The sequence below is a fragment of the Hyla sarda genome, chromosome 5 (genome assembly GCF_029499605.1).
Source record: "Hyla sarda isolate aHylSar1 chromosome 5, aHylSar1.hap1, whole genome shotgun sequence".
In the NCBI taxonomy this organism is placed as follows: Eukaryota; Metazoa; Chordata; class Amphibia; order Anura; family Hylidae; genus Hyla; species Hyla sarda.
Window position 1 is genome coordinate 220,957,615 of NC_079193.1, and position 20,612 is coordinate 220,978,226.

The following is a 20,612-nucleotide window of genomic DNA, read 5'->3' on the forward strand; positions in this document are numbered from 1 at the left end:
AGTCTGGTCTATTATGCACCTAATTTATCAAATGGCGCACAGCTCTTGATAAATTCTGTGCACAGACTGCATGATCTATGCTTTAGTCTATATTTAAACCTGCTCCAACATGGTCTGACATTTCGGCGTACTTTCAGCCTATGCGACTTGTTGCTGAAAAGTCGCTTTTGATAAATTCAGCACCAATGCATTTTTCAATGCATTTCAGTCTAAAATAGACTTGCATGCATCATGTTCTAAAAATCCTCTAGAACAAAAGTCGCAGAAAAGTCGCACATATTTAGACTCCGACTTTCTGTGCGACAAATTTAGACAAGAAAAACCAGTCTAAATCCTTTGATCAATCTCCCCCATTGTACGGCAGTGTTTCCAAATGGAGCCTCCAGCTGTTGCAGAACAACTCCCAGCATTTCCGGACAACCACTGACTACTGACTGTACAGGCATGCTGGGAGTTTAGCAACAGCTGGAGGCACCCTTTTAGGGGTATTCTATGCCAGTGATTCCCAATGTCCACCCCCCTATGCAATCCCTAATCTAGTCCTCAAATGCGCATGGCGCTCTCTCACTTCGGAGCCCTGTCGTATTTCAAGGAAACAGTTAAGACTACATATGGGGTATTTCCATACTTGGGAGAAATGACACTACAAACTTTAGGGGCCTTTTTCTCCTTTTACCCCTTATGAAAAGGAAAAGTTGGGGTCTGCACCAGCCTGTTAGTGTAAAAAATAATAAAACATTGTACACTATATGCTGGTGTTGCCCCATACTTTTTATTTTCATGAGTGTTAGAAGAAACTGCGTTAAACATTTTGGGGGTCTTTTTTCTGAGTACGGAAATACCCCATATGTGGGGGTAAAATGCTCTGCGGACGCACAACAAGGCTCAGGAGGGAGAGCGCACTATGTACATTTGAGGCCTAAATTGTTGGTTTGCACAGGGGTGGCTGATTTTACAGCGGTTCTGACATAAACATAAAAAAATAAATACCCACATGTGACCCCATTTTGTAAACTACACCCCTCACCGAACGTAACAAGGGGGATAGTGAGCCTTAACACCCCTAAACGCACATGGCCCCTGACTTCCATTCCAAACAAATTCTGTCTCCAAAACTCAATGGCGCTCCTTCTCTTCTGAGCATTGTAGTTCGCCAGCAGAGCACTTGACGTCCACACATGGGGTATTTCCATACTCAGAAGAAATGGTGGTACAAATTTTGGGGGTAACTTTCTCCTATTACCCCTTGTAAAAATGTTAAATTTGGGGGAAACCCAGCATTTTAGTGAAATTTTTTTTTTTTTCATTTACACATCCAACTTTAACAAAAAGTCGTAAAACACCTGTGAGGTGTTAAGGCTCACTGTACCCCTTTTTACGTTCCTTGAGGGGTGTAGTTTCCAAAATAGTATGCCATGTGTTTTTTTTTTTTTTTTTTTTTTTTTTTGCTGTTCTGGCACCATAGGGTCTTCCTAAATGCGACATGCCCTCCAAAAGCCAAATGTGACTCCTTCTCTTCTGAGCATTGTAGTTCGCCCGCAGAGCATTTTACGTCCTAACATGGGGTATTTCCATGCTCAGAAGAGATGGAATTACAAATTATGGGGGGGCATTTTCTCCCATTATCTTTTGTAAAAATTGTAACTTTGGGAAAAAACTGCACTTTAGTGAGAGATTTTTTTGTTCATTTCCACATCCGACTTTAACGAAAAGTCGTCAAACCCCTTTGGGGTGTTTAGGCTCACTGGACCCCTTGTTACGTGTCTTGAGGGGTGTAGTTTCCAAAATGGTATGCCATGTGGGTGTTTTTCTGCTGTTCTGGCACCATAGGGGCTTTCTAAATGCGACATGCCCCCAAAAACCATTTCATCAAAATTCACTCTCCAAAATCCCATTGTCGCTCCTTCCCTTCTGAGCCCTCCACTGCGCCCGCCGAACACTTGACATACACATATGAGGTATTTCCTTCTTTACTCGAGAGAAATTGGGTTACAAATTTTGGGGGACTTTCTCTCCTATTACCCCTTGCAAAAATTCAAAAACTGGGTCTACAAGAACATGCAAGTGTAAAAAATGAAGATTTTGAATTTTCTCCTTCACTTTGCTGCTATTCCTGTGAAACACCTAAAGGGTTAACACACTTACTGAATGTCATTTTGAATACTTTGAGGGGTGCAGTTTTTATAATGGGGTCATTTGTGGGGTATTTCTAATATGAAGACCCTTCAAAACCACTTCAAAACTGAACTGGTCCCTGAAAAATTCAGATTTTGAAAATTTTGTGAAAAATTGGAAAATTGCTGCTGAACTTTGACATGTTTTTATTTTTGGAAGACATCAGAGGGTTTCAATGTTATGATGCCAACATAAAGTAGACATATTGTATATGTGAATCAATATATAATTGTTCTATTTTCCTTACAAGCAGAGAGCTTCAAAGTAAAAAAAAAAATGCAAAATTTGCTATTTTTTCATAAATTTTTTGCATTTTTCACCAAGAAATGATGCAAGTATTGACGCAAATTTACCACTAACATAGAGAAGAATATGTCAGGAAAAAAACATCTTGGAATCAGAATGAAAGGTTAAAGCATCCCAGAGTTATTAATGCTTAAAGTGACAGTGGTCAGATGTGCAAAAAATGGCCGGGTCCCAGACTGAAAATTGGCTGGGTCCTTAAGGGGTTAAGGAGTATCTGTTACAATGATCTGGTGGCAGGATATTTGTAAACTGTCAAGAATTCTCGTAGCCTTGGCCTTACATGACCCGATCCTTACATGACTATTGTATACTATTGGTCTGTAGTGCTTACTAGTGGATTGATGGGAGTCCAGCGATCTAACATTTATCACATACTTTGTGGAGAGAGCATACATATATTTCAATGTTAGCCTTTTCTCCTTGACAGCTGCCTTTTGGGAATTATTAAATACTGCATGCAGGAGCTGTATATTTACAGTAATGCGATCAAAATCATCTGTATCACAATGCATATGTTTGTTTTATTAGTGAAATCTGTTAATGATAACCAACAGAAAGGGATACAGTCAAGTAATAGCATGGATGGTGGTTCGGTATCCACATTATATTCTCCTAGTAAGGAGACGTCTTCTGCTACAGTAAGTTCTTCTAAATTTCATGTGTTTTTGGGTTGTGTGTGTGTGAAGGGGAAAAAAGAGGTTATGTATTTGGGATAAAAGCTACTGTTCAAAAATTTTCGCTTGCTGCCCATATGCAAATATAGCATTTATGTTTAATGTCTGTACTGTAAAAGCTATACAATAGTTTGTGGCAATTCACAGATACTGGAACACTGGGCCACATTTATGAATTAATATTGTATTGACTGCACTTGTATTGCACTGTGCTTGTATTGACGGCACTTTTTAAATTTTTCACATTGACATATTTCACATATTTCATGTCAAAGTGTTTGACATATTTCATGCAATGTTCTCCAAATTTAAACTGATCTCTATTTAGAGCAGACTATACACTACATATATTTAATGTTACAAAAAATTTAGCTACACTAAATTAATGATGAAAAAAATATCCAATCTTTATTATAAGCAGATGACAACACATTTAAAAACACATAATTAAAGGGGGAAATGAGCACAAAGGCAGCAATCCTGGGACATATGTATGTAACAAAATATATGTAAAAAATGAGCAAGGGGAAGAAGGTATTTAACACCGCTGCTGTGTGTATAGTGTGTGTGTGTATATATCGCAGACAGTACTCTTATGTATTGCAGTGTCTTGCTGAACTACAGGCTTGCTAATTCTGGATGTGACCAAGTACAAAGTGCTTTATTATAGGAAAACTTAAATAAATTGTTATACAGTATATATGTACCCCAAAATGTGATTTATAATTGCAAAAAACAAGTCATCGTTGCTTTACTCAAAATGAAGTTTACTATTATTTTTCCCCCTTTCAACCCCCACCCCAGAAAATGCATCCTAAATCACCACAGCACACTGACAGATCAAATAAACTAAAAGCTGGATTGACAGGTTTGTATAAGGATACAATATATACTGGAAGTTGTAATATGCATTAGTTATATAGTAATTTATTGCTCTTGATATTTATGCACTACCAGATTTATCTGATGGAGTCAGCAGTGAGGAGGAAATCTCAGGCTCAGTTGCCCATGATAAGGCTAGGTGAGATATTAAGATTTTTGTCATAAGAATGGTCTGTCAGCTCAATGAATTTTAGGATTTTGCTTGGTTTGATAGTACACATTACCAGCAGCTGGCAAACTAAGCAATAAGCATGCTTGTTTGTACTGTAATGTTAGTGTGCCCTCTAGTGGCGATACACCATAACAATCTGTTCTATACTAACTATAAGGCTATGTTCATATGGGGAGGAAATGCTATGGATAAGTTTATATGGGGAGGGAATGCTATGGATTTTTACAAAAAACAAGTAGCAAAAACCACCAAAGTAAATGTATCTGTATGTATGAATGCAAAAACTTCATATATGACCTCCTGATCAAATGGATAAACACTAAGTTACTGTGGAGTCATTTCAATAATGTTTTTTGATTTATTTAAAAATTGGTTTATATATAATGTATCCCCCACAGCGCATGTATAATGTACCCCCAAGCAGCGCATGTATAATGTACTCCCAAGCAGCGCAGTGCATGTATAATATGGCCACCGCAGCGCTATATGTGAAAAGCATTCTAGCAGCAGCATCGGCCAGCCCAATGCTGCTGCTAGAATACTTTTCATACATAGCGCTGGGGTGGCATATGTATATAGATGCGCTGGGGGGGGGCAGATAATGCTATATGTCTGCCCCCCCCGGCGCATCTCTATACATATGCCTCTGCAGCGCTATGAATCAAAAGTATTTCTATCAGCATAATCATCCAGCAGCCGGCCGGTGTACATCTGGAGACATCTGGTATTTCTTCCTTTTCCTTGAAGAAATAAATTCTACAGAGAATGTCCTTGGGAAAGCTAGATGTTTGATTGTGAGGACACTGTCATTGTGGATATCTGTATCCAGAAGCTGCAAGGGAACAGTGTTAAAGATAATGGCTTACCATTGACTATGGCTCACTAGCTGCCACAGAGGTTTAGGTTGTTCCCTTCTTTAATATTATTACTGCTGTCCCTGTTCTCTTGATCATCCAGAAACGTGACAGAAAAGTACACTTTGTCTCTGTCACAGTTCAGTGAGCACTATTTCATGAGCCGTCTCCACCAGTGGTAGCAGAGGAACATTTGCAGGACCCTTCATTTAAAAACTGTCTACTGCTATGAGGAGTGGCATAGCAAATTGAAGAATGTTAGGTGCTAGAATGGGTCCTAGAACAATGGTGCCAAAATATGGATTAGAAATCATTAAAGTTCACATTATCCTCCATTTGGTGGGCTGGAGTAGTGACTGCAGAACATAAAGTGAAGAGATGAAGTGACTGCAAAACATCTTATAAATGTTACTTACCGGTATCTGCTGAGGATGAGGGCTTTTTTAAAATGTTTATTTTTTATTTTTTTTAAGCCGAGGAACGTGCTCTCGATTCACCCAAAGTGCAAGAAAAAGTGCAAACGTGTTACACTAAAAAAAGTGCACAAAGGATGTGGTCTATCGCAAGCCCTTATCCGATAGGAGAGAGGCCCCCCAACAAACCTTACCCTTCGCCTCCGGACCAAAAGGTACCTGCGAGGTTCTAGGTTCGATGTCCCTTTTCGCCGAAGCTACTAGGGGACCACAAATGCTCCCGGCATCCCCCTTGGCGTTAACCAAGGTATCTGCCCGCAGAGCCGATAACGGTAGGTACCCTGCCAAAGCAGGAGTACCCGGGGTGTTTGCAGGGAGGTGCGGAACCTAATGGCCACACACACCTCCCCTAGACCGCCAGGAGGGACACCCAGAAGGGCTACCGCATCCTGACAAATCCTGTGAACACACATACGCAAAAAGTGACACAGTGAGACAAAAAGAAATAAATAAGTGAATGTGTGCAGATATACTGCCCGGACATCCGGCCGGATCTATAAAAATTTCTCTGATCCTAGCCAGAAGGCCGGGAATCAAGAGGTGAGTGCCACAAGGTGAAGAGATTATGGTGCCCATGCTCAGTGAGCCTATCCTCCCAGTGAGTTCCGGCACCTCAGGGTCACCACTCCCCGAGGCACAAAAGTACCTCGGCTCTAGACCCTCTCAGCCTCATGGCGAGACCCGGAGGGAACAGGTCACATCGGGGCAGCCGTCGAGCTGATTCCTCAGAACCAGCCCCGGAAAGCCCTGGTACACCTGCATCCTCCATGCAGCACCCATCCCCACCAGCATGAAAACTGATAAGAACAGATACTACACTTGATCTTAGCCAAAAGGCCGAGAAGCGATGAGGATGAGGGCTGTTCATTGGGAGCATGGCATAGGAAATTTAGGCTCTGGAAGGGGGGTAGCTGCAGATAAGCCCTGGTGTTTGAGTCCCTGTTTGTATGGGGGGGGGGGGGGCACTAGAAGGTTCTCTGCTTTTGCATATTGGGAGACACTGGAGCCATGGGTGTAGTTGAGTTGCCTTGTGAAGTCATCTTAGGAACAGCAATCATAGAAAGCCCAATAGGGCAAATTTAGTTATATGATGGAGTAATGTGCAGCCAGATACCCAGAGGATTATTTGAGTGTGCTTGGAGGTCAGAGGACTGAAGGTGGGTCACAGACAGCCACTGTATTTTGGTCTAGGAGCTGAAGGAATCTGCTTTTGCATTGCTTCATGTCAGCCATATTCCCCTCTGCCTCTGTGTATTTTCCTACAGAAATGTTAAAGATTTTTCTCAGCAGAAATCTACAGCATTTCCATCCATCCATAGCCATACTTTCTAAAAGAAATCTGTCTGCCCCATACCAGGTACAGAGCTGCAGATAGGTGCTAGGGGAATAAAATGAACCATACCTTTTAGTTTTGCTGACTGATGGTTTTTAAAGTTTTATAAAAGTGCCTTTTTTGCTTGTAGCTGAAGAGTCATACTGGTGGTGCTGAGCTGCAGCACCTTCTCCCTTCCCCCCCCTACTCCTCTCTTCCCTGCATGACTCGGCATTATTTACAGGGCTCGGCTACCAGCTCTATGTGTTGATCAGTCAAAGCAGAGCAAGAGAGGGAGATTTGGATTTTCTGTTTATTACTAAACAAGCCAGAACAAAAAGCACAATATGCTATAGTGTGTGATGCATTTATCATGACATAATTTGTTCATATATATTGGGAGTGACCAGGTCCTGATCGTGTGTTAATAAAATGTTGTAATAGCATGAATAGGATTAAGTTCTCTTTATATTTGACCAGCAATGGTGTTAGACATCTTTTGTTTAAGATGGGTGGCCCTTTGAAATGTAAATTTGGGTCGAAATTGTAGATAGGACAGGGGTAGGATTGGGAGGACTTAGGAGGACAAGGTGTCTAAATGATGCCTATATCACATCCTGTTTGTTGTCATGTGCATTACTAGCCGTTATATGTGGCAAATATGCGCATTAAACATGCTACAGATAGACACGTTGCTGATTCTCATTAGCTATATACTTCTATATGAAGAAATTTGTCACCTATTTTTTTTTTTTTTTCATATTCAAAGTTTTATTGAAGTTATTCAACAAAAGTGCAATAGGAACAGCATATCAAACATATATCCGCAGGAAATAGGCATATGAATATCATAACAATAATAATAAGACAATTCACATGGCGACCATGAAGTATAGCAAGGTGCCACCCTGTATGGGCACCAGAGTACTGACTACCGCTATAATAAGGATAGATTTCTAGTACATGGAGTTACTTATTGCGCCTCTGGAACAGTTACCTGATGCCTAATCGGTACCTAAGACTAACGTAAATGAGTGTCGGTCACTGTATTATCAATTCTGAATTCGTACAGATTAGGTAGTCAGTTAGCATATGTCTGCTGGCAAGGGTGGCAGTATGGGCTCACTTAGAGAGGAGTGCGGTCTGATGGTCGCATGCGATCGTGAATAAGAAGGTATGTAAAAAGTTCTTGGATGGAAGAAGAGAGAGAAGAGAGAGTAGTGAAGGGGGGTAGGGTAGGCTGGGGAGGTACACACAAGAGGACCAGGGAAGGATACGGGGGAAGGGGTGCAGTCGGATCACTAGAGCAAAGAGTAGGTTTACCTTGGAAGCCGGATTGGTTACCCTCCCCTTCTCGGCGGCCAGGTGGTCACGAATTAGTCAGCAAAGGACATGTAGTAGCAGTGTCAGAGTTGGAAGGAGAGTGGAGCTGCGTGGCTAGTGTTGTGTTTGTGGCATGAGGGGTAGTCTGTTTATCAAGATGGATGGTAGAGAACTCCTGTGAAGCTATAAAAGTCGTCCAGGGAAGCCAAATGGCCATGTATCGAGAAATTTGGTTGGATGTGTCAGCCGTGAGTTCTTCCATCCTGTGGATGTGGGACACCTCCTTGAGCCATGTTGAGATTGTTGGGGGGGGGTCGTAGATTTCCATAGCCTAGGGCTTATGGTTCTAGCTGCTATTAAGAGGAACCCGAAGGTTGGTTTGGATAGGCCAGACGGCAGGATGGACAATAGGGCCACCTCTGGGGTGAGATCCAACCGTGTCGAGGTAATATGAGCTATAATGTTGAGGACATAAGTCCAGTAATCGGCTAGAGCAGGACATGTTAGCCAAATGTGGGTCATGTTTCCCCTGCCTGTGGCGCAGCGCCAACACACCTCCGAGACTCCCGGATAAAAGGTGGAGAGCAAAGTAGGTACTCTATACCACCGAGTCCAGATTTTATAGTTTGTCTCCTGAAATTTTCAGGATATCGAGCTCTTGTGACAGTTAGTGATAGCCCTGCGCCACAGGTCCTCCGGGATCTGATGGTCTAGTTCTCTCTCCCAGCCAAGTTTGAAGGGCAAGGGAAGCCTGGTAACCGTGTCTAGAAGGATAGAATAGAGAAGGCTGATTGAATGAGAGACGGGACGAGTGGAGGCACATAGTGCTTCAAAGTTAGTCAGTTGTCTGGTAAGATTCAATTTAGTCTTCATGCTCTGAAAGTAGTGGGTCAGTTGCGTGTATTGAAACTCATGCATCGATGTAGGCGGGACATCTTTCAGGATCTCCCTCATGGACATCAGTGTTGCTTGGGAAAGTAATTCATGGAAGGTCACACCACATGCGCGCGGCCGCCCCAAGAATCTGTTTACGTGTAGGGCCGGGGGGGGGGAAGGTGGGGTTACCAAATACTGGAGTTAAGGGGCCGTCATGTGGGAAAAGTCCAAGTTTGGATAAGTACGTCTTACGGGACCGGAGGATTGAAGAGAGCACTGGAGGGTGTGCGGGGGAGTTCATAGTGGTGTGACCCAAGGAAGGTCTCCACCAGAAAGCCTTCAAATCACCACCCATCATGGTACACTCCAACGCCACCCATTGTTTATTGCCATAATGACAGCAATCCAGTACCCTGGTCAATACAGCCATCAGGAAATAAGATAAATAATCGGGTCGCCAATCCCCCATCACACTTTCTTCGGATGAGGACATGTCTGGCGATTCTGGGATGTCTACCGGACCATACGAATGCAGACTGTATGGAGGACAACTCTCCAAATAACGTTCTAGGCAAATGTAAGGGCAGGCATGAGAATAAGTATAGGAGTCGGGGGAGAATGTTCATTTTCATAATATTGACTCTGCCTATCCAGGAGAAGTCCTTTTTTTCCCATCTCTTCAGGTCCTTTTTTAAAGAGTCAAGGAGAGGTGGAAAGTTTAGTCTATATGTCTGTGATATGTCCGCAGGTACCTGTATACCTAAATACGTGAGAGATATAGGGCGCCACTTAAATGGGTATGTGGACTGTAGGTGACATACTACCGAAGAGGGGAGCTTGATGTTTAAGGCTTCACATTTAGACGGATTGAGTTTGTAGTTACTAAATTGGGAGAATTGTTTGATCGTGGCCATGAGCGATGGAAGAGAAATATGGGGAGAGGAGAGGTAGAGTAGCAAATCATCCGCAAATGCCGCGCACTTGAAATGGTGTGACGCCAGGGCGAGCCCCCCCGATGTCAGGGTTCCGTCTAATGTCTATTAAAAGGTGTTCCATACAGAGCACGTACAATAAGGGAGATAAGGGGCAGCCCTGACGTGTACCATTGCAGATGTCAAAGGGACTGGACAGGCAACCATTTATCCGGATTTGAGCTTGGGGTTGGGAGTAAAGTGCCATTATACAGGACAGCATGGTGCCACCTATTCCTAGCTGGGACAGAGTGGCCGACATGAAGCTCCAGTCCACCCTATCAAAGGCCTTTTAGGCATCGAGGGAGAGAAGAAATAGAGGAAGACTATTTCTTTTGGCAGATTGTATAACTGAGAACGTACGTAGAGTGTTGTCCCTTGCCTCTCTGCCCCTGATAAAGCCTACTTGGTCCGAGTGCACTAGAAACTCCATGTGGGCCGAAAGTCTATTAGCAATCAATTTGGCAAATAATTTGGCTTCCGAATTAATCAGGGAGATGGGACGGTAACTCAGGCATAGAAGGGGGTCTTTTTGGGGTATTACTGTTATGTAGGCACGTAGGAAGGAGGGGGGTAGAGCAGCGTTCACTGAAATGTCGTTGAAAGCCTCCAGTAGCATGGGTGCAAAATAAGATTTTGCCGTGTACCCATCCGGGCCCGGACTCTTACCAGAGGGCAGGGCGGCAATAGTGGCTTCCAATTCCATTTGCATGAATGGGGCTTCCAGATCTTGTGTGACTAAGGGGTCAAGGCGTGGGAGCGCCGTTTGGGAAATATATTGGGAGAGCGATATAGGTTCCCTCCCCGAGGAGTCAAGTAGGGACGGTGGTGGAAGGTTATATAAGGAGATGTAATATTGACGGAAAGCCTCAAGTATGCCTGGTGTCAGTGAACTAATCGTATTAGGGGTTGTTTTGATTGAGGGGATAAATAGTGATGATCGCTTTTCTCTAAGGGCATTAGCCAGCAGTCTTCCCGCCTTATTCCCCCACTCATAAAAGAGGCGTCCCGTGATTTGCTTGTAATGTTTATGCTTAGATGCCAGTAAGCTCAGGAGTTCACTGCGCACCTGAATGAGCTCTCTCATTACACTGTCTTGGAGAGTGCTTTTGTGTTGTCTCTAATATCTGTAAACGGGCATGCAGGCTATCTAGTTTCGCCAACGTCTCCTTTTTCAGATGAGAACAATGTTTAATTAAAATTCCCATGATTACGCACTTTAACGTTTCCCATTTGAGCATGGGGGAGGTGGAATCAGAGGAATGGGGGAGGTGGAATCAGAGATAAAATTCGTAGCAGAGTCCTTGAGATCCTGTATACACACAGCGTCTCTCAGAAGTGACTCAGTCTCCAGGAGGACTGGGGTTTCGACATCGTAGGAAGCGTCAGCGAACAATAGACAGGTGCATGGTCTGACAGCACTTTAATGCCTATATCCGTGTGCGTCACTGTGGGCAAGAGGAAATGCGGGCAGAAGACAGTCAATACGACTATAGGATTGTCTTGGTGAGGAGTAGAATGTGAAATCCCTCTCTTGTGGGTGGAATGCTCTCAAAGTGTCGCTGAGTTGTAATGTGTGCAGTCTCTTCCGCAGTGCACGCAGTTAATTACGAGAGATGGTGGAAGAGCCCGAGGAGGTGTCATTTCGGGGGAACATAGGTAAATTAAAGTCACCACTGAGGAGTATGGGACCTGTGGCAAAATCAGACAGGGCGGTGAGGGTGCGCAGCAGAAATTGTACTTGGTCCCTGTTTGGAGCGTAAACGGAGGCGACCATAAGAGGCTGATTAGCAATCTCACAGTTGGCAAACAAGTAGCGAGCATTGGGATCAATTTGATGGGAAACTATAGTAATAGGGAGTGACTTGTGGAAGGCCAGGGAGACTCCTTTAGATCTGGAGTCAGGGTTGGGACTATGCAGCCATGGAGTATAAAATTTAGTAGAAAGGACTGGGATGTGATCAATTTTGAAGTGAGTTTCCTGAAGTGTCAAGATATTTGTCCTTTGCTTATGAAACATGTAAAGAAGTTGGGCGCGTTTTTCAGGGGTGTTAAAACCCTGAACATTCAGGGAGGCTAGTTTGATGTCAGCTGCCATGGAAAACATGTGTAGTGTTGATCCACTCACCCATCAGGTCGAGGGGGATTTTACCGATCCAGCTGCAAGGCGAAGAAGTAAGAAAAAGGGTGATCCTAGGAAGAGGAGGGAAGAAAGAGGAAGTCAACACACATAAGGCAAGGAGAAATAAATAAATAAGCAACCCTACAGGGGGGGGGAAGCAAGGGGCCTAAAGAAACGGGACATAAGGGTCATAAGCAGGATGGGCACCAGTCCCATCATCAATCTATCGGGGGTAAACGAAGCTGCCGCACCGGAGACTGGGCACGGGGGAACTGAGGCGGCAGTACAAGGGTCTAGTAGTGTAAGACAGAAAGAGCTATCGTAGCTAACATAATGTCATAGCTTCCGTGTCAGCAAGATAAGTCAGCCAGGTATGAGTAGTCAAGGAAACTAAACCAATGGTAGGCACTATGGAGTAATCTGCTCGGGAGTAAACATCTCCCCAGTAGTGTGAGGGTGGGAGGAGGCAAATGGTTATTAAAACAATGGAAGGTAACCAAGTATTAGGGGCAACAAGTAGTTCTGCGGGCATAGGGCCAAATAGCTTATAAACACAGGAGGGCTAACATGCTATCAGCATCATCCTAAACGAAGGCACAATCCAACATTGTAGGCAATCAGAAGTAGGAGTTAGTCACTGGAGAAAACTGTCGTAGAGTCAGGTCTTATTGTCCTGCTGGAGAAAGCAATGAGCCTTCTTCAGATAGGCAGCACGATCCTGTTGTTACTGTAATCTATCCTGTGGTCGCTGCCACGGCCACATCGCTGGTTGGAACATGCTGTCGTACTCGGGTAGAGGGATTGGTGGCAGTTTAAAGGTGGCCAAGAAGGCAGGTAAGTCCTCCGGCTTGCGGAGTGTGGCAGTCGTGCGTCCATGTCTGGCAATCAGAGCGAAAGGGTATCCCCATTTGTAGATAATCTGGGCATTTTTCAGCATCAGAAGGAGTGGTTTCAATGTAGCTCGCAGCTTAAGGGTGCGCAGTGACCGGTCTGGATATATAGAGACAGGTGCACCCTTGTAAGACAGGTGTTTCAGGTCTCTGGCCTTCCGCATTATTTCTTCTTTGGTACTGTAATGATGAACTCCACAAATAATGTCTCTAGGTTTAGCTGGATCAGGATTTTTTGCTCTCACGGCCCGGTGAGCCCTGTCCAACTCCAAGGGAGAGTCACTAGGTGTTTGCAAGATTTCGTTGAAATGTTTCTGCAGAGTTTTATCTATGTCCTGCGGAAGAACAGTTTCAGGGAGAACCTTCACTCTGATGTTGTTTCTTCTGTTTCTGTTGTCCATATAGTCTAGGTGATCGATCATGGTGGATAGGCGCATAGTGAGGGACTTGGTTGCTTCATTTAAGGATTGAATTTGTGCAGAGACAGTGGTTTTAAAGGTCTCTAGCTCCGTCACTCTGCCTGTTAGGTTCGCAACGTTCTCCTTGACCGGCTTAAGGTCACATCTCCAAGCCGATCTGAGATCTGTGGCAAGTGTTTTCATGTCGTGTTTCGTAGGCAATAAGGCTAGCAAGGCTTGAAGTTCTAGGAAACGTTTTAGCGTATTAGTAGCAGCTTCAGGCGAAGGTAATGAATTATCAACAGGAGAACGGGACCGATCGCAAGACAGGTCAGGCGTGTAATGGCAACGAGGCGGGCGTCGCCTGTCAGTCAAGGTATCGTCTGAGGAAGAGTGGTCCGATTTAGGAACATTTGGGGGGGGGTTCATCTTAACCGGGGTCTTGAACAGCGTTTCCTTGGCGGGGGGACTCTCTCCACAATATTCAGGAGCATCGCTGTCTGAGGCAGAGCCCTGTGGACCCTCATTGTCGTCAGTCCATGATCTCTGACCATTCAGTTATATCCTGCGCTGGATGGCCAGGGGTTTTAGAGGTGGTCAGAGAGGGATTTCCAATAGGATGTTCCGTGAAATACTCTCCAGAGCTCACAGGTGAGGAATCAGGGTGAGGAGATCTGTGCTGTTGTTTAGAGTGAGGTGCTGCAGTGGCATAGGACGCCGCAGTGCAGGTAGGTGCAGGAGTTGTTGAATGACAGGATTTTAATGGCGTCTCTGGGCCTCCAGGGGTTAATGTCTGCCGCCATGGCAGTAATTGTGGGTGGCTGTGTATACCCCTGTGGGTATGGGACCGGGGGCACATTTTGAGTAAGTGGTGATGGCGGGATGTAGGAGCCGGGAGTCACCCTACCTTCAGACTGCAGGGCAGAGGGGCCTCTACTGTCTGTCAGCACCGCTGAGTGCTGGGAGGAGGCCACGCTCTGCATCTTGGTGCCGGAATGGTGTAGTTCTGGTTTTCTGCGGGGTCCTGCGCGGCAGCGCGACTCAGGGTTTCCTGTGTGACAGGCACCTCCGGTCTGGAGCGGTGTATAGGCGGTGGAGACGTGCGACCCGACTTCTGCTGGGTGCGCGCGACCATTTCCTCGCATCTACCGGCTGTCACAGGCGGAGATGAAAGCGAAGCTGTAGTGACGGTCAGCAATGGCTGCTGCTGCGTACAGGGGGAGAGAAGTTACTTGTCCCGAGTCGGTTTCTGGGGGGCTGCGAACAGCGTGGCAATGGTCCCCTTTTGTCCCCCAACAGCTTGGGAAGCTTTTCTTTTATTTTTGCCCTTATGCCGACCTCCCATAGCCCTCCAAAGTGCCTAATTAACAGGTAGCCCTGCGGGAGCTCTCACACCACACGTCCCATCTTCAGCGCAGCAGGCCACGTCCCCCTTGTCACCCTTTTATGCACAGCTATGTTCATGATCCGCCCCTGCGTAGCGTGATCTTGTCATGTGATGCATCACATGATGTGCACCGTTCCGGACTTGCGCATTGATAATAATCTGGATAAACATCCACTTGCAGATCACCTGTGTGGGTCCAAATTAGGATGAGAGGTATAATTTGGCCAAATGAGAAAAGCTACATTAATGAATAGACAGACAAGCTGGTACGAAGTCAGTAATGTGCCAATCTATTTGTTAGTCAGAGCTACCCACTTCTTATACTTTGGGTATATACGAAGTGTACGTCACAGGTCATAAAATTATACAAAGCAATTAACCAGAGGACACTGCTTGCTATCTCAGCCCTTGGCCAATCTCCCAGAAACTCCTCAGCTCACTGTTATCAGCTAGAACTCATACACTGATATAAAGTAGAACCAACTTCTTAGCCATTCCCAAATCCAGCTTATTTTCTAACAAATTTTGTACTTTGAGAATATTAACTGTTTAGTTTCCGTAACATTATTGTTTACAAACAGTGAGTAAGGGGTGTGCTTCAGTGAGGCTCTACCAATGAGGACATGAGTTAACACCTACTAATTATTAATTTGATATTCATGTTCATCTTTTGAATGTTGTCTATAGTCTGTGAATATGGGAATGTAAATGGTCTTTGACCTCTTATTAGTAGTACACATGGTCTGTGGTTACTGAGGATTTTTGGTTGCACTATTATAATCTGATATTATTTATTTCTCTATCGGCTCAATTGGGGGACACAGACCGTGGGTGTATGCTGCTGTCTCTGGGAGGTATGACACTATGGTAATAAAAAAAAATTGGCTCCTCCCAGCAGGATATACCCGCCTCCATGCCCTGAGCTAATCAGTTTAAGCTTAGTGTCTGAAGGAGGTGCACTTGGTCTGGATTTCTCCAGACCAGGTCTTATGTTTTATTATTTTCCTAGTTAGGGAATGTTAGTTTTTCTTATTCCTTTTTCTTTCATGTTTTCAGGTGGGGACTAAGGAACTGCGGCTCACTGTTTCCCCATTGCGAGTAAGGGGGCATAGACCTTGCGTATATGCGCTGTTAACCCCCTCTCGCCAACGGTCAGCGACTGGGGTGTACCTCATGGGTCCGGGTCCCCCGATTCCCTGCTCGCCTCGCTCGCACATGTTAGCTCGGTGCGATGCAGGTAACAAAAGCTGACTAAAGACCTCGCAGAAGACTCCATTAGGTAAGTTCTTCTGACTGAGGTGAGTATCTTTTCTCCCTTAGGTGCTGACTTGCAACCTCTGGAGACCCTCATTTTTGGACCACTTTCAGTTAAGGGGCTTGCCTGTGTCGGGGCTCTACCTTTATTCAAAGCTGGGGCGAGCAAGGGCATTTTGAGCAGGAAGGGGTTACTGCACAGGGGACACTGTTACATGTGTGTGCTTTTTACTATGCAGCTGTCAGCCGCAGCACTTACTATGTGGCTGACAGCCGTGGCGGCTGTACTGTTCGGCGCATGGAGCGCCGACTTACTTTCGGTTTACCGGCATACATGTGAATCAACCGCTCACTTTCCCGCGGGCGCCGACGCGACTGACATGTGCGCCCTGGGCAAGGAGTGGGCGCCATTACTGTTCTTCTTCACGGCGGCCGGGGCGCTATAGCTCCGCCCACAGGGCCGCCAGAGCTTACTGGAGGCGCGAACAGCCCTCCAATCAGCGCCGTGCGCGTGATTTTCGGGGGACAGAGGCCAATTAACAGTGCCTCTGCTCCAGGCACGCCCCTCTATGCCTATTGGCTGGCCTGTTTCTCCCTCTCCTTCTCTCAGAACGGAGTTCTCCTCACAGCAGCTGCCACAGGGGACACAGACTCGGGTGAGAGAGTTCTTTTTTCATTATGTCCGTACCCAGAACTTCCTCCCTCTAAACAGACAACTGGAGCATTTGTTTCCTATTTTGTCTGTAAGTCCTGCAATTCCAAAATGCCTGGTTCAGCTGAACCCACTTGCTCTGCCTGCTCCTCTGCTGCCCCAGAACCCATGGTACCCCCGGATGCCCTTTCAGTTCCAGTGGATTCGGCCGCCCCTCCAGCCTGGGTTTCTTCCCTAGCCCAATATATGGCTGACTTGACTCAAGTCTCCCGTTCGGTGGCTGAGGCCTCCCGTGACGTGGTGTCTGCCTTGAAGAAGTCTGCCCCTGCGCCGGCCCTCTAAAGGGACCAGCTCCCCTACTCCGCATACCTCACACTCTCACAAGCGTACTAGGGGTGCATTTTCTGACTTCCATTGAGTCTTCAGGTAGACGTGGGCATTCTCCTCGTGGGTCCCGCTGGGTCATCTGGTCACAAGCGTCTCTCCATTGAACGTTCCCGCAGTTGCCACTCTGCCTCGCCAGAGCCGCGTACCCGTTCAGGGTCACCCCCCCCTTCAAGGGCTGCCTCCACTCGTTCACATTCTCCTGGTGAACTGGCGGATGAGGCTTTTGAATCGGCATCTGACTCGGAAGACCACGTGGATTCGCTTGAAACGGTGAACTCATTGGTTGCAGCCATAAGAGACACCTTTCACATAGAGGACCCAGGATCTTCGGAAGTGACTCCTGAAGTATCCTTTCATCATGCTAAACCGGCACCTCAAAGGTTCAGCACTCACGCCGAATTTGACACCATTCTGGAATCTGCATGGAAACATCCAGACAAGAGGTTCCCAGGAATGAAGAAGGTTCAGGTGCATTACCCATTCGACAAGGACCTTGTCTCGAAGGTGGTTTCCCCTCCCTCGGTGGACCCACCAATTTCCCGCATCTCTAAGGCTACCACACTGCCACTGGCAAATGCGGCTGCTTTCAAGGACCCGACGGACAAGAAGGTGGAGTCCTTAGCGAAGTTTGCCTCTGAAACAGCAGGCTCGTCTCTACTTCCCACCTTCGCCTCGGCTTGGGTGTCCAAAGCCCTATCGTTGTGGTGCTCAAAACTCCGTCAGGGTATCCAGGCGGGATCCCCCCCCAGAGGATCTTTCTGCCTTGGTTCTCCAATGCTCTAAAGCTGGGGAATTTCTGTGCGCAGCCTCCATGCAGTCAGCCCGTTGTGCTGCTTTTGCTATGGGTGACCTGTCGGCTCTCCGCCGTTCCATGTGGCTTAAGGCTTGGGATGCGGATGCCGCTTCCAAAAGGTCCCTCACCGAGCTTCCTTTTACTGGTGTCCTTCTTTTTGGAAAGCGCCTTTACGAGATTATTTCTGAGGTGGTGGGGGGCAAGAGTTCCTTGTTGCCTCAAAATAAGGCTCGCGCTACTTCTCAAAGGAAGTCCTCTTCTTTTCGGTCCTTTCTGTCTTTTGGCCCCAATAAAGGGTCGGGGCAGACGCCCTCGCGGGACAAGGAGGCCCCCTCGTTCCAGGCGCGCCAGTCTTGGAAGTCGGACACCAACCAAGTTTCCATCCACGTTTGCATGGAAGTCTTGGGTCGGATGGTAGTGGCCATGGAGGCCGTACCCTTTGCCCAGTTTCATTACCGTCCCCTCCACTGGCAGGTAGTGACAACAGATGCCAGTCTGTCGGGCTGGGGCGGTGTGTTCAGGGACTGGACGGTTCAAGGCCTCTGGTCTCCCCGGGAAGCCCTTCTTCCGATAAACATCTTGGAACTGAGGGCGATTCTTCTTTGCATCCTTCATTGGGAGGCCCTGCTTCAGTCCCGCCCTGTCCGCGTCCAGACGGACAACGCCACGGCCGTGGCGTACATAAATTGGCAAGGCGGCACTCGCAGCTCGGCAGCCATGGCCGAGGTGACAAAGATTCTCATCTGGGCGGAAAACAAGGTTCCGGCCATTTCTGCGATTCACATTCCGGGTGTGCTTAACTGGGAAGCGGACTTTCTCAGCCGGTCCTCAGCCGACCCCAGCGAGTGGTCCCTGCATCCAGAGGTCTTCGCGCAGTTCTACGACCTCTGGGGCATTCCAGACGTGGACCTCTTTGCGTCCCTGCACAATCGGAAGATCCTTCCGTTTGTGGAGAAGTCCAGGGACCCCCTGGCGCTAGCTGTGGATGCCCTAGTGATTCCTTGGATGGGGTTTGCTCTGCTCTGTTTCCTCCCCTTCTGCTCCTTCCCAGGGTTCTGAGGAAGCTAAAAGCGGAGGAAGTTCCCGCTATTCTGATAGCTCCAGATTGGCCCCGAAGGTCGTGGTACGCCGACGTGGTCAGGCTCCTGGACGACACTCCACTACGCCTTCCACTTTGTTCGGACCTACTGTCTCGGGGTCCTCTTTGCTACCCCAATTTATAGTCGCTGCATTTGACGGCGTGGCGGTTGAGACCACGGTTTTGAGAGACAGCAGTTTCTCTTCCCCAGTCATTCGCACCATGCTCAGGGCCTGTAAGCCCTCCTCGACAAAAATTTACCACCATACTTGGCGGTCTTATTTTCGTTGCTGCAAAGCTCAGGTTTTCCGGTTACCTTTTCTGTTTCCCGTCTTCTTTCCTTCTTGCAGTCTGGTTTGGAACTGGGTTTGTCTCTCAGTTCCCTTAAGGGTCAAGTTTCGTCTCTTTCTGTTTTTTTCCAGCGTCCTCTGGCTTCTAATTCTCATGTCCGGACCTTCCTTCAAGAAGTGGTGCATGCTGCCCCTCCTTATCGGTCACCTTCTCCCCCTTGGGACTTGAATCTGGTCTTGGGGGTCCTCCAGGGGGAACCTTTTGAACCCCTTAGGGAGGTGTCCCTGCGCTTCCTTTATTGGAAAGTGGCGTTTCTTGTTGCTATCGCCTCCATCCGGAGAGTGTCTGAATTGACAGCTCTATCCTGCCGTTCTCAGTTTCTGGTGCTTCATCAGGACAAGGTTGTCTTCCGGCCAGATCCTTCCTTTTTGCCTAAGGTTGTTTCGGCCTTTCATCCCAATGGGGAGATTGTTCTTCTGTCCTTTTTGTCCAGCTCCTTCTCATCCTAAGGAGCATTTACTCCACAAACTGGATGTGGATTGGGCTGTTAGGTCTTACCTCTCTGTCACTTCTTCGTTTCGTCAGTGTGATTCCTTTTTCCTACTTACCGAAGGTCGTCGCAAGGGACAACCTGCTTCCAAGGCCACCATTTCTCGGTGGATCCGGTCTGCCGTTTCGGAAGCCTATCGCTGTAGGGGGGAAGGTTCCTCCCTTCAGGGTTGTGGCTCATTCTACCCGTTCTGTTGGGGCATCCTGGGCTCTCCAGAACAAGGCCTCGGCCTCGCAGATTTGCAAGGCGGCTACTTGGTCGTCTTTGCACACTTTCTCGAGGTTTTACCGGGTTCATACCTTCGCATCGGCTGATGCTAGTCTGAGCCATAAAGTGGTACGTCCCACGGTCTGTGTCCCCCAATGGAGCCGATAGAGAAAAGGAGATTTTTTAACACTTACCGTAAAATCTCTTTCTCGAAGAATCCATTGGGGGACACAGCTCCCGCCCTTTTAGGTTTCTCTTTGGTTATTTGTCCGAGGGTGTGTTCAGTTATATTTTTTCTTCTTTTTCTCGGACAGTTCAGGTTTTTTTTTTGACCTGTCAGTCCTCTCCTATTGCTCTGGTATTAAAACTGATTAGCTCAGTGCCAGGAGGCAGGTATATCCTGCTGGGAGTAGCCGACCTTTTTTATTACCATAGTGTCATACCTCCTAGAGACAGCAGCATACACCCACGGTCTGTGTCCCCCAATGGATCCTTCGAGAAAGAGATTTTACGGTAAGTGAGGGGTGAGTGTGACAAGGGGGGGGGGGGGGATGTGAAATGGGGGGATTTCACAATTTTTTTAAA

At 46.7% G+C, this 20,612-nt stretch overlaps 1 protein-coding gene and 1 pseudogene across 6 annotated transcripts in view; one reads left to right on the forward strand and one right to left on the reverse strand.

Annotated features, from left to right (window-relative positions):
• Positions 1-20,612, forward strand: part of SYCP2L (synaptonemal complex protein 2 like) — a 200,633-nt gene that overhangs the window by 91,281 nt on the left and 88,740 nt on the right. For all 6 annotated transcript variants that reach the window (XM_056521155.1, XM_056521156.1, XM_056521157.1 and 3 more), the window contains 3 exons: positions 3,010-3,119; positions 3,960-4,023; positions 4,113-4,176. In XM_056521155.1, the coding sequence (XP_056377130.1) occupies positions 3,010-3,119; positions 3,960-4,023; positions 4,113-4,176 (238 nt within the window). The remainder of the gene's footprint in view (positions 1-3,009; positions 3,120-3,959; positions 4,024-4,112; positions 4,177-20,612) is intronic.
• On the reverse strand, positions 6,226-6,385 carry LOC130275252 (U2 spliceosomal RNA; annotated as a pseudogene).